Source organism: Sus scrofa, chromosome 15 (assembly GCF_000003025.6).
Source record: "Sus scrofa isolate TJ Tabasco breed Duroc chromosome 15, Sscrofa11.1, whole genome shotgun sequence".
NCBI lineage: Eukaryota > Metazoa > Chordata > Mammalia > Artiodactyla > Suidae > Sus > Sus scrofa.
In genome coordinates, this window is record NC_010457.5 from 94,975,265 (window position 1) to 94,987,517 (window position 12,253).

A 12,253-nucleotide genomic window follows, 5' to 3' on the forward strand; every position below is an offset into this window, starting at 1 on the left:
GATGAGAAAAGGAAGGCACAGAGAGGTTAGATAACTTGCCTGAGGTTACACAGCAAATGAGTGGCAGAACTCATTTTTGAACACAGGCTGACTGGCTCTAGAGTCTTTGTTCTTTGTATTACTTTATTGCCTTTTATATAATAACTGAATAATTGCTTTTCTTTTAGATTTGGGAGGATATAATTTTATGTCAGAAAGCCTTACAAAATATTGGAATAGTTTCTCTGAAATTCTCAAAATACGGGGAGTCATTTAGAATCATATAAGTGAATTCTTTTTTTTTAAGTTTATATACACATTTTATTTTATTTTTTTTTACAAAATAAAATACATATATTTAAACACAATTACATTTCACACAGATTATTATATTATGGATTTTAAGAAACAGATTAAGTGACTCCCTCTTGAGAAGTGGAATGGCTAATATGCTGAGACAAATAGGAAATTTATGCTATACTTTATCCCATTTTGTATGGCTTTTATCTTTACTATTTGGTATTATCTATTACATTTCAATTTTTCTTTAAAAATTAGCATTATGTTAAAATTGTGTATAGTCAACTAAAATTTATAAAGAAGAAAGCCTTATATACCATTAAATATTTTATATAGCATAATAAAAAGAATAACTTAACTGGTAAGAATAACAACAATAATATACCCTCTGAAAATAAGTAAAATATAAAATGCATAAATTGGTTAAAAAAACAGTGTAACTATATAAATATGTCCTCACAATTTGTTACATCTTATTGATTCTTCAGTAAAGGCATTACACCATTCTAGGTGATGTGATAAACAAGACATTATAGACCTTACATTGTACCATGGAGAGAAATGGTTATTAATAATACAATTGTAGAACTATATTATTTAATTGTGCAGTTGCATTATTTAATTATAATTATCATAAATTCTTTGATGGAGAGGAAATCAGAATCGGTTCTAAAACTTCAGCATTCCAAGAATGATGTCAAATGACCCCCTTCATGGTGGATTATGCACTTATTTACTATGAGATATATTTCTTCTCCAGAGATTCCTTGTTTGTGTATCAATTGTAGATTTTTGGTTTGCAGTTATTCTGAAGTTTTGATATAAGAGTCTATATGAATATAAGATTGTTTTAAGTTGTTGTTCTGTTAATTGCAAGTACATCTCCAGTGTCCTGCATTTGTACCCACCTCTTCTCATGATTTCTGATTTTGGTGGTATAATTGTGCATGGATGATCGTATCTTTACTGTATGTATACTTTTACTGGTGAGCCTTGTCATTTGTGGTATTTTTGTTTCCTGTTGCTGTCTTATCATTTCTGCCGAGAGAAGTTCCTTTAGTATTTGTTGTAAGGCTGGTTTAGTGTTGCTGAATTCTCTCAACTTTTGCTTATCTGTGAAGGTTGATTTCTCCTTCAAATCTGAATGAGAGCCTTGCTGGGTAGAGTCATCTTGGTTGGAGGTTTTTTTCCTATCATCACATTAAGTATATCATGCCACTCCCTTCTGGCCTGCAGAGTTTCTGCTGAAAAAAATGCAGATAACCTTATTAGGGTTCCCTTGTATGTTACTTGTTTCTTTTCCCTTGCTGCTTTCAAGATTTTCTCTTTGTCTTTAATTTTGGTCAGTTTGATTAGTATGTGTCTCGGGGTGTTCCTCCTTGGGTTTATTTTATATGGTACTCGTTGTGTTTCCTGGATTTGAGTGAGTGATTCCTTCCCCATGTTAGGGAAGTTTTCAGCTATTATCTCTTGGAATATTTTTTCTGTCCTCTTCTCTCTCTTTTCTCCTTCTGGCACCCCTATAATATGGATGTTGTTGCATTTCATGTTTCCCAGAGTTCTCTGAAGCTCTCTTCATTTCTTTTCAATCTTTTTTCTCTTTTCTGTTCTGCATCTGTAATTTCCACTAATCTGTCCTCCACCTCGCTTATTTGTTCTTCTGCCTCCTGTATTCTGCTGTTGGCTGCTTCCAGTGAATTTTTTCTTTTTTTTTTTTTTGTCTTTTTAGTTATTTCTTGGGCTGCTCCCGCGGCATATGGAGGTTCCCAGGCTAGGGGTCCAATCGGAGCTGCAGCCACCGGCCTACGCCAGAACCACAGCAATGCGGGATCCGAGCCGCGTCTGCAACCTACACCACAGCTCACGGCAACACCGGATCGTTAACCCACTGAGCAGGGGCAGGGACCGAACCCGCAACCTCATGGTTCCTAGTCGTTTTCGTCAACCACTGTGCCACGACGGGAACTCCCCAGTGAATTTTTTATTTCAGTTAATGTATTTGCATCTCTTCTTGTTTAAGTTTGATAGCTTGTATCTCTTTGCTCAGTGTTTTCTGTAAGTTATCCATCTTTGCCTCCAGTTTATTCCCAATGTCTTGCATCATCTTCAGCATCAACAATCTAAAGTCTTTTTCCTGGAGGCTAAGAATCTCCTCATCACTACATAAGTGAATTCTTGACCACAGGCAGGAATAATTGATGCCTGGAAATCTCTGCAAACTATATATACTTTTTCATATACTTTTTCATGTCCTATAATAATCTGGCTCCAAGAAACTAAATGAAGCAAGTTTATTTTTGTTATCGATCAAGATAGCTGGGTGGAAGCAGCTGGAAGAAATGCATCAACGTTAATGTTTGTAAGTTAATGTTTGCCCCAAAGCATTATAATAAGTTCAAGCAATTGTTCGTTCATGAAGTATATGCTTCATGAATAAACATGAATGGAATAAATAAATGATACTCGCTTTTGGCTGCATAAAATAGTTTCGCCACTCTCAGTATTTCAGCCTCAGAAAGAGTCTCCCAGCGAGCTGCAGGACTGGAGCTTCAGCCCTTGATGATAGGTTCAGTGCCAGCCCATGTTGACTGCCATTGTTCTTCGAAAGAGTTAAAAATAACAAATAGATGTGGGCACTATCAAAGCTATCTTAAAGCTATCAACCATCTGTGAATAACTGAGTTCAAATATTTGAAGCATTTCCTTGCTTTTATTGCCTGGGAGCTTCACTCATATCATAATTCAGCACATATTTCATGAAATTATTTTTACTATAGAGAGAATCAGAAGCAAAATGTATCTGAAAGCTTCCGGTCACCCAAAGATGACAGAAGATTCCTATTTAGCTTGATTTTTTTTTTTAAATCCTATATTGATGTACAAATGATTGGTCAATAAAACATTTCCCCTTTTTTGCTATATCACCTTCCTAGCCTGAAGGCTAAAGATACCTCTAACAGGTGCAGAAAACACACCTGAAAGGAAAACAAAATCTCATGTTATCCTCTGATCCCTTCTATGCAGTCTCAAGTAATTATTTTAGGTACTTTGTCAATAACATTAATATGTATAAGCTGTTAGAGGGCTGTTTAAGAGCAACAGTTAAAATAACTCCTTTGTAAACATTCTAGCTCTATGGCCCTGAACTAGAAGTTTCTAGAAATACTTCTGCACTCTCAACAGAACATCAGGATACCAGACTTCTACCATGAGTTGGACTTTCTAGAGGGGCAAAGAAGTAGGAAAATATTAGAAAACTAAGTACTGAACCAAGTTGACTTCATTTTTTATACCTAAATTAATTGCTTGAATTGTAAAATTCTAAATTTAAGATTTAATTGTGCTATTTAATTTGAAACATAAAATGGAAATCTGTTCAGAATATAATTTTTTTTTAATTATTGTTTCTTATTTTTGTCATACTCTGAATCATTCAGTTTCCAGGCTTGGGGAAAAAAATTTTTGGAGAAGAATCCAATGAATTTACTAATGATTTGGGTAAGTATAAGAATCTTAATGTATTTTATAACCTAATTATCATATGATTTTTTAAAATTTTTAACTTACATGATGGAATAAATGGACGTTGGGAGGGTTTTCATTCAAATAACGTATTTGAATTTAGTTAAGCTTCATTCAGTACTTCAGAATATCACAACATTTAAGTCAGGGAGATGTGGCATCTTAGAATTACTTAGCAAGTCCACATGTATTATTCTTCATATAAACAAATCTGTAGCATTCGAACAATTTATAACCATTGGGAAAGTTGCTTGGCCCTTTGGGAATCTAATGAAAGTTATAGACGCCCCCAGAAAGATGCATATCTACACAGTTGTGCAGATAATTTCAGGTCCATATAAATCCATTTGTGGACCTCCTGGGGAGCCCATGGACCTTGGCTGAGAATGTAGAGGAGGCCCTGTGCCTGAACGCATCTCATTGCTTCTCTGGTCTCAGAACCTCTGTAAAGGCAGTTGGGCAACCTAAAAGGTTGCTTTTACTTCCAAGTTTTAGCTCTTATTTAACTCATTTCCTGTGGGCCAAATTCTCCTTTGAGGGACCACCATGTGCCTTTGTGGTAGAGAGAAAAATATCAAAACCTCTAATCCTTTTCAGAGAGACAAATTGTTTTTAGCTTGTCTGGGTTTTTGTTTATTTAATAGTAGAAGATTAAAGTAGTGAACTTTAAACATTGACATGTGACAAATAGTTAAATAGCTAGAGGCATATTTACAAAGAAAACTAATTTCTGGATTAACTCTGGAAAAAAATCTGTCTCCTTCAAGGGCTGTGTATTAAGATGCAGTTCTTTCTATGACATTCAGTAAAAAGAAAGAAATTCTCATTTAAACTTAAGGTTAAAGCAAAAAATCTGTGACTAACTTGCAAGAAATCCTAATACACTTAAAATCCTAGGTTCGACTACTTCATAAACAGTTACTTTGATATTTCATTGTTTTAGAATTGTAGGGGCAAAAAGGCATTCCACATACATTTTCTGAGATCTGAAGGAGAGAAATAGATTTAGTGTGTTGGTGGGCAGAGAATGTCAGCAAAGGGAAGGGGAGGGGCTGGTGGATGAAGTGAGATGAGATCGTGGAAGTTCAAAGGAAGAAGTTTAGATATTCCTCCAAGTGCGATAGGAATTTGGTGCTGAATTTTAAGCAAAGGAGTAATGGGATATGATTTGCTCTTTGAATGATCCCATCACTTACTGAGCCTACTGTAGGTGCTTAGCAAGTGGTGGTGATTAGCGTTATTATTCCCAAACTTTAACAGTCAAATTTAATTTGAATTTAGCTAATTTAATGGACTATTTCTTGCTGTTTCAGAATCATCATTATAATAGATTCAGGAGTTCCCGTCGTGGCACAGCGGAAATGAACCCAACTAGGAACCATGGGGTTGCGGGTTCGATCCCTGACCTCACTCAGTGGATTAAAGATCTGGTGTTGCCCTGAGCTGTGGTGTAGGTCCCAGACGAGGCTCAGATCCTGCATTGCTGTGGCTGTGGCCGTGGCGTAGGCTGGCAGCTGTAGCTCCGAGTTGACCCCTAGCCTGGGAACCTCCATATGCCGTGGGCATGGCCATAAAAAGGAGAAAAAGACCCCCCAAAAAATAGATTCAAACTGTGCTTCCCAAACATAATGGTCACTTGAATTGCTTGAGGATCTTGCTAGACCTCAGTAGGTCTGGGATGAGGACTGAAGTTACAGATTTCTAACAAGCTCTCAGGTGATGCAGATACTGCTAGTTCTTGGAATGGCTAGGTTAGCTAGGAGTATTTGTATAACTAAAAAATCCCAAAGTGCCATGTTTTCTTAATTTTTAAAATTTTATATTCTGTGTTGCTGTCACTTGTTGTTGCTATTGATTTGCCTGTTTTTGCCAGCCTCTTTCCTTACTTTTGTGGCGTAGCTGGAAACCCCAGGATCTAAGCAAGGATCTAAGAAGCATATTTAAAGCAATGGTAAAGCACCTGGACTTGGTAACTTGAGGTTTCAATTACAGAAGCAGCCTTGCTTACATCCTGTTTTCCAGTGGTTTAACAGAGGAGAGCTAATTAATCTGTGTGTCATTTCGAGTCCTACAACTTTTATCACATAATTAAAGATTAGTATACTTCATCTTATATTACTTTACTGAGCATAAACAATTTTTAGAGTTAAAGACAGCATCATATGGGGAGGTAGAAGCCCTTCTGTGTGCTGGGTAAAAACTCCATTCTTTTCAATAACACATTCAAACATGAACAGGGTAACCTACAGTATATTAAAAGTCAGAAGGCAAAAAATATAAAAGATTATCAAGGACTCGGGATTCAGAGTTCTTAACTGGTCCATGAGCTCCCTTAAATTGGGTATAAAACTGTGCGCATGTGCCCATGGGAACATTTTTCTGGAGAGGAGGTCCTTTGACATCTGGAATCCATTCCTCACTGTTAAATTCATGAGTGACCACTGAGCAGCTGTGACTTAAAGAAGCCCACTGGGTGATTCTGGCAAGCAGCTGGGTTAGGAACCATGATATGGAAATGTTGCCTTCACCTAATCTGAGGTGCTCTGATGGCTTTTGCTTCTCCCTGCCCCTCTGTCTTTCTTTCTCCCCTAAAACTTGAGATGTAATGGTTGTTAGTTTGTCTCTACTCTAGGGGAAAAGATCATCATGAGACTGTGTCCAACAGAGGAAGAAACAGTAGATCTTCTCAACAAAGTCCTTAATGGTAACAAGTTGGCATCTGAAGCATTAGCGAAGGTGGTACATCAGGACGTCGTCTTTACTGACCCAGCTCTGGATTTGGTAGAGATCAACATTCCACAGGACATTTTGGGAATTTGGGTAGATCCCATAGGTAAGTAGTGGAGAGTGTTTGCTTTTGTTTACTTGCCTTTTTAGTAACTTTTTAACCTTTTTTTTTTTTTTTTTTTTCCATTTTTGGTGGGGCCAAGGTTTGGAAAAATAAAAATCGAGTATGGTTTAACTCTCCTAGAAGTTTTTAAATTTTTGAAGTTTTAAAATGATAAATGAAGAGTTGAGGTGTTTGTTATAGACATATATCTATTACACGTATATACATGTATGTGTGTATACACACACATATACACACACACATATAGGCACATATATACAAAGCGGAATTAACTCATCTTTGAAAGACCTCAGGAGCCAGACAGCTAAGTATGAGAGAAGAATGAAGTGATAGCAGCTATAACTAATTGAGTACACATGCCATTTTAAGAACATTCAGCTCCAGCAGATTGTTGCTATCTGAGAGTAGAGTCCAGATCTTCAGATTAAAAATAAATAAATAAATAAAAATCCAGGTTCTTAAGTGAGATCTCACAATTAAACCACTGTTTTTGTTTTTGTTTTTTTTCATTTAAATAAGCAAACAAACACTCAAAAACCACTGTCAGGTCAAGCAAAACACAAGTGAATGTGACTCTTAGCAGTCAGACTGTGAGTCCTGGGTAAATATCACCATTATTTTTTCGGTCATGATTATGGTAGAACCATGCCACAGAAGTTAATTTTCAGAAGTCTTCCTTTTCTCCCCAATTCCTGGCATATTCTACCCAACACAACTGGGACCAGTCATTATGTTGAGCAGGCAACTCCCCCCACCCTCCCAATCCTCCAACCACATTAATACAACATTATAGAAATGCCTTTAATCATCAGAGAACTAGAGAACTTTCAGCCAATGAATTGTATTGCAAACTGAGAATGTGTTTCAGAATCTCTCATCACCTAAAGGCAAGTCAGCCTCAGTTAAGTTTTTTGAGGGACACAAACCTTGTTTTTAGGTTCTGTCCTGAACTGGTTCTGTTTGACAGCTCTCTGGATCTTGTGCCTGGCACATCCTTAACTGGGCATGAACTCACTAGATGTTTGATGACATGTACATCTTTTAAGAAGAAACCTAGGAGTTCCCTTCGTGGCTCAGTGGTTAACAAATCCGACTAGGAACCATGAGGTTGCAGGTTCGATCCCTGGCCTTGCTCAGTGGGTTAAGGATCCAGAGGTGCGGTGAGCTGTGATGTAGGTCCCAGACGCGGCTCAGATCCCTCATTGCTGTGGCTCTGGCATAGGCCGGCAGCTACAGCTCCAATTAGACCCCTAGACTGGGAACCTCCATATGCCGCGGGTGCAGCCCTAGATAAAGGCAAAAGACAAAAAAAAAAGAAAAAGGAGAAACCTAGCTCCTTTTTTTTTTTTTTTTTTTTTTTAGGGCCACACCTGCAGCATATGGAGGTTCCCAGGCTAGGGGTTGAATTGGAGCTGTAGCTGCCAGCCTATACCACAGCAACAGCAAGGCAGGAAACTAGCATGTCTGCAACCTACCCCACAGCTCATGGCAATGCTGGATCCTTAACCCACTGAGCGAGGCCAGCGATTGAACCCATGTCTTCATGGATGCTAGCTGGGTTTGTTAACCACTGAGCTACGACGGGAACTCCACTCCTTGGCTTCTTTTTCCCAGGAGCACCATCAGTTTCTTCCTCTTCTGTCACTATCATTTTTTTTCTCCTACCTGGAGGTACAAACACCAAAAAGTTAATTCTACACCTGACAGATTCTAGAAGGAGGCTTTCTTCCACCTTGGACTTGTCCTCTGATTAGTAAGGAAATAAGCTCTAAGGAATCCCACCAGCTATCCTGAACCATTAGCTTTTATTTTTTTATTCTTTATTAATCAATTTTATTCTTGGCTTCCCATGGCATATGGAGCTCCCGGATAAGGGATCAGATCCGAGCCACAGCCATGAACCAAGCCACACCTGCAGTAACATTGGATACTTAACCCACTGTGCAGCTGGGGATTGAGTCTGCATCCTAGTGCCCCCAAGATGCTGCCAATCCTGTTGTACCACAGTGGGAGCTCTATGAGCCATCAGCTCCTAAATGATTTTGACATGTGATGGATATTTGAGTGCTTGTTATTTGCAGCATGGTCTGCCAGCTGCCATCGGAACTATAGACATGTTCTCTCTCTCCAAGAGTTTCCATATAGTTGGGAAAATGAAACATAAGTAGCTTAAAAGTAAAGTACAAGAGGTCAAACGGTAATTCCATATAAGTGGCACCCAAAGGTAAAACTTGATTGGTTACTATCTTAGTCCATTAGGCTGCTATAACAAGATACCATGGACTAGGTAGCTTATAAACAACAGATTTATTTCTCACAGTTCTAGAGCTGAGAAGTCCAGTATTGAGGTGACAGCATGGTTAGGTGAAGGCCCTCTTCTTGTTCATAGCTGGTACCTTCTCACTGTGTCCTTACTTAGTGCAAGAGACTAAGGCTCTTTCTGGTGCCCCTTTTGTAAGGTGGTAATTCTATTCATGAGGATTCCACCTTCAGGATTTAAGTACCTCCCAAAGGCCTCACCTACTAATTCCACCAACTTTGGGGGGGGAGTTGAGTTTGGGGGAGAGGGGACACAAACAGTCAGGCCAAATTAGAAGAAGGAAATGATAAAGGACAGAGTTTATAGATGTATTCATTATTATCTTCTAAATAATCATTACCTGAATCCTAACAAATTTCCTTCATTTTTCAGATTCAACTTATCAGTATATAAAAGGTTCTGCTGACATTAAATCCAACCAAGGAATCTTTCCAAGTGGACTTCAGTGTGTCACTATTTTAATTGGTGTCTATGACATACACACAGGGGTGCCCCTGATGGGAGTTATCAACCAACCTTTTGTATCGCAAGACTTAAACACCCTCAGGTAAAAAGTTGAACATTTTTGGTATATTATGGTTTTTGGAATTTACAACCTTATCTTCGTTTATTGTCAAGATTATTTCCCCACATGACTTTCCCATGACAATACATTTGCATTCCTACTAATTATCTGCATGTTTAAATTAACAGTCTTTTTATTTTCAGTCCTGGGTTTCACAACAAAATGTGGGGATTATCTAATGAAAATACGGGTAGGTATGGCCAGGATTAGAACCCGACTATGAGGTACTCTTCCTATAAATATTTACAGTATCACTTCCTTTTCTGCCTCCTCCCTCCTCATCCTTCCATGGACCCTTGTGCAGAGCATAGGGAGTGGCCAGGCCATCAGCTGCTCTGATCCATGGCCCATGCTTTGGTTGAATCCAGGGCATGTTAGGGTCCAAATGGAAGCTACTTTTCTCCTGTGGTTTTAGTTTATTTCTTGAAATAGGTAATTTTTTTCACTTATATAGAACTACATATTTTTATTTATTATTATTTTTTTGCCTTTTGTCATTTTAGGCCGTACCTGCTGCACGTGGAGGTTCTCAGGCTAGGGGTCGAAATCAGAGCTGCAGCTGCCGGCCTGTGCTACAGCCACAGCAATGATGGATCTGAGCCTCATCTGTGACCTACACCACAGCTCATGGCAACCCCAGATCCTTAACCCACTGAACAAGACCAGGGATCGAACTCTCGTCCTCATAGACACTAGTTGGGTTCATTAACTACTGGGCCATGACAGGAACACCTACACATTTTTATTAACTTTGACTTGCTTCAGGCAACTAAGAATTGTTTGTTCTTTCATAGCCTTAAATGACATCATTGGAATTTTGACGTTCTACTTCTACCCCTGCCTTCTTCCAAACTGAAAATATGTTTGTTATCTTTAAAGGGTCATTAAGAAGTTAAAAATAAGTGGGGTTGTGGAAGTTCCCTTGTGGTGCAGCAGGTTAGGGATCCAGCATTGTCACTGCAGCAGCTCAGATTCGATTCCTAGCCCAGGAATTTTCACATGCCATGGGTGCAGCAAAAAAAAAAAAAAAAAAAAAAAAAAAGTGGGGCTGGATACTGATATAATCATGGCCTAGAAATGGCCGATAAAATAGTTAGTGGCCCATATTCTAGAATAAGACTTCCTGGGTTTGAATGCAGATTCTACCACTGATTTATATATTCTTACGCTTACATTCTCTAAGCCTCAGTTTCCTTCTCTGTATAGAGAGTACATTACCCAGCCTATAAAGTTAAACATGGAGAAATGATAGGTGCTATTGTTGTTGTTGCCAAAAATAATGAGTCCGTCTTCTTGGTGTTAAAGCCAAAGCAGAGCTAGTGAATTAGAAAATGAAAAGGTGTTATCAATTGAAGGAAACTTAACAAGAATTGTGAAAGATTTGTAGATTAAAAAGAGATTATTTATCTGGTCATCTTTCCCCATTAAACTTTTAGCCAAAAGTGGCAGTGAACTTTGCTCTGTTCCTGGAGGCCAGAAATCCCACCCGTATTTTAGCATTGTCCTAGATGGATGTGATAATGCAGAAAAATGGAAAGCATTCCTAATCTGCAACAACACAGGCAGCAACATGCATAGGGAGTAACTTTTAGAAAAGAATTAGCTACTTTATTCCTGGGCTTCAAGGCCTCGAGACTCATTACTGTTATGTATTTCTCATATCAAGTTGGGAAGCCAAATGAGCAATAAAAAGCGAATATGATAACCTACCCCCACAAACTGAATGTTCTGTTCCACAGGTGGAAAGGACAGTGCTACTGGGGCCTTTCTTACATGGGGACCAACATCCATTCACTTCTGCCTTCCATCTCTACAAGAAACAGCAGGGAAACGCAGAGCCAAGAGCCCAAACCCCTCCGTTCTGAGGCAGAATGCCCGCACCCGTTCTCAGCTGTCATTAGTACCAGTGAAAAGGAGACCATCAAGACTGCGCTGTCCCAGGTGTGTGGAGAGCGAGTATTCCGGGCAGCGGGGGCAGGTTACAAGAGCCTCTGTGTTGTCCTTGGCCTTGTAGACATTTACATCTTCTCAGAAGATACCACGTTCAAGTGGGACTCTTGTGCTGCTCACGCCATCCTCAGGGCCATGGGTGGGGGAATGGTGGACTTGAAAGAATGCCTGGAAAGAAATCCCGATACAGGGCTTGACTTGCCACAGTTGGTGTACCACGTGGGAAACGAAGGTGCTGCTGGAGTGGATCAGTGGGCCAACAAGGGAGGTCTAATTGCATACAGATCAAAGAAGCAGCTGGAGGGGTTCCTGAGCCGCCTCTTCCAGTACCTGGGCCCTGCAGATGCATACACGTAGATGAGCTCTGCCTCCTGTACTCGAAACCCAACTGTGAACCTCGTTTCCACATCTCCATCTTTTGAAGACCACTTTGTCCTACTGATGGTCAACATTCACCTGCCTCTTTTGAGGAGAATTTTTCCATGATATGTTCATAATGTTAATGTCAATAAATGAATGATATTCATGAAGCAACTAAATGCCCGAGATTCTTAATAGTGGATATTGTGCCATTAGTGGTGCCTAAAACTTGCAGTAAAATATTGAAGACAAGGGAAAATTCCTGCTCAGTTAGTAAAACTCTCCTAAGCATCTAAGTGATAAGTAAAATGTCACTGAAATATTAGGAAGGGGAGTTCCTACATGGCGCAGTGGAAACGAATCCGACTAGGAACCATGAGGTTGCAGGTTCGATCCCTGGCCTTGC

General features: G+C 39.1%; 1 protein-coding gene across 4 annotated transcripts in view; it reads left to right on the forward strand.

The window, feature by feature from the left end:
• INPP1 (inositol polyphosphate-1-phosphatase) overlaps window positions 1-12,022 on the forward strand; it is a 30,752-nt gene extending 18,730 nt beyond the window's left edge. For 3 of the 4 annotated variants that reach the window (XM_005672032.3, XM_021074607.1, XM_005672033.3), the window contains exons 3-6: window positions 3,717-3,777; window positions 6,434-6,634; window positions 9,345-9,519; window positions 11,277-12,022. In XM_005672032.3, coding sequence (XP_005672089.1) covers window positions 3,717-3,777; window positions 6,434-6,634; window positions 9,345-9,519; window positions 11,277-11,844 — 1,005 coding nt within the window. In that variant the 3' untranslated portion in view covers window positions 11,845-12,022. The remainder of the gene's footprint in view (window positions 1-3,716; window positions 3,778-6,433; window positions 6,635-9,344; window positions 9,520-11,276) is intronic. The other variant, NM_001245012.1, reaches the window with a different exon arrangement.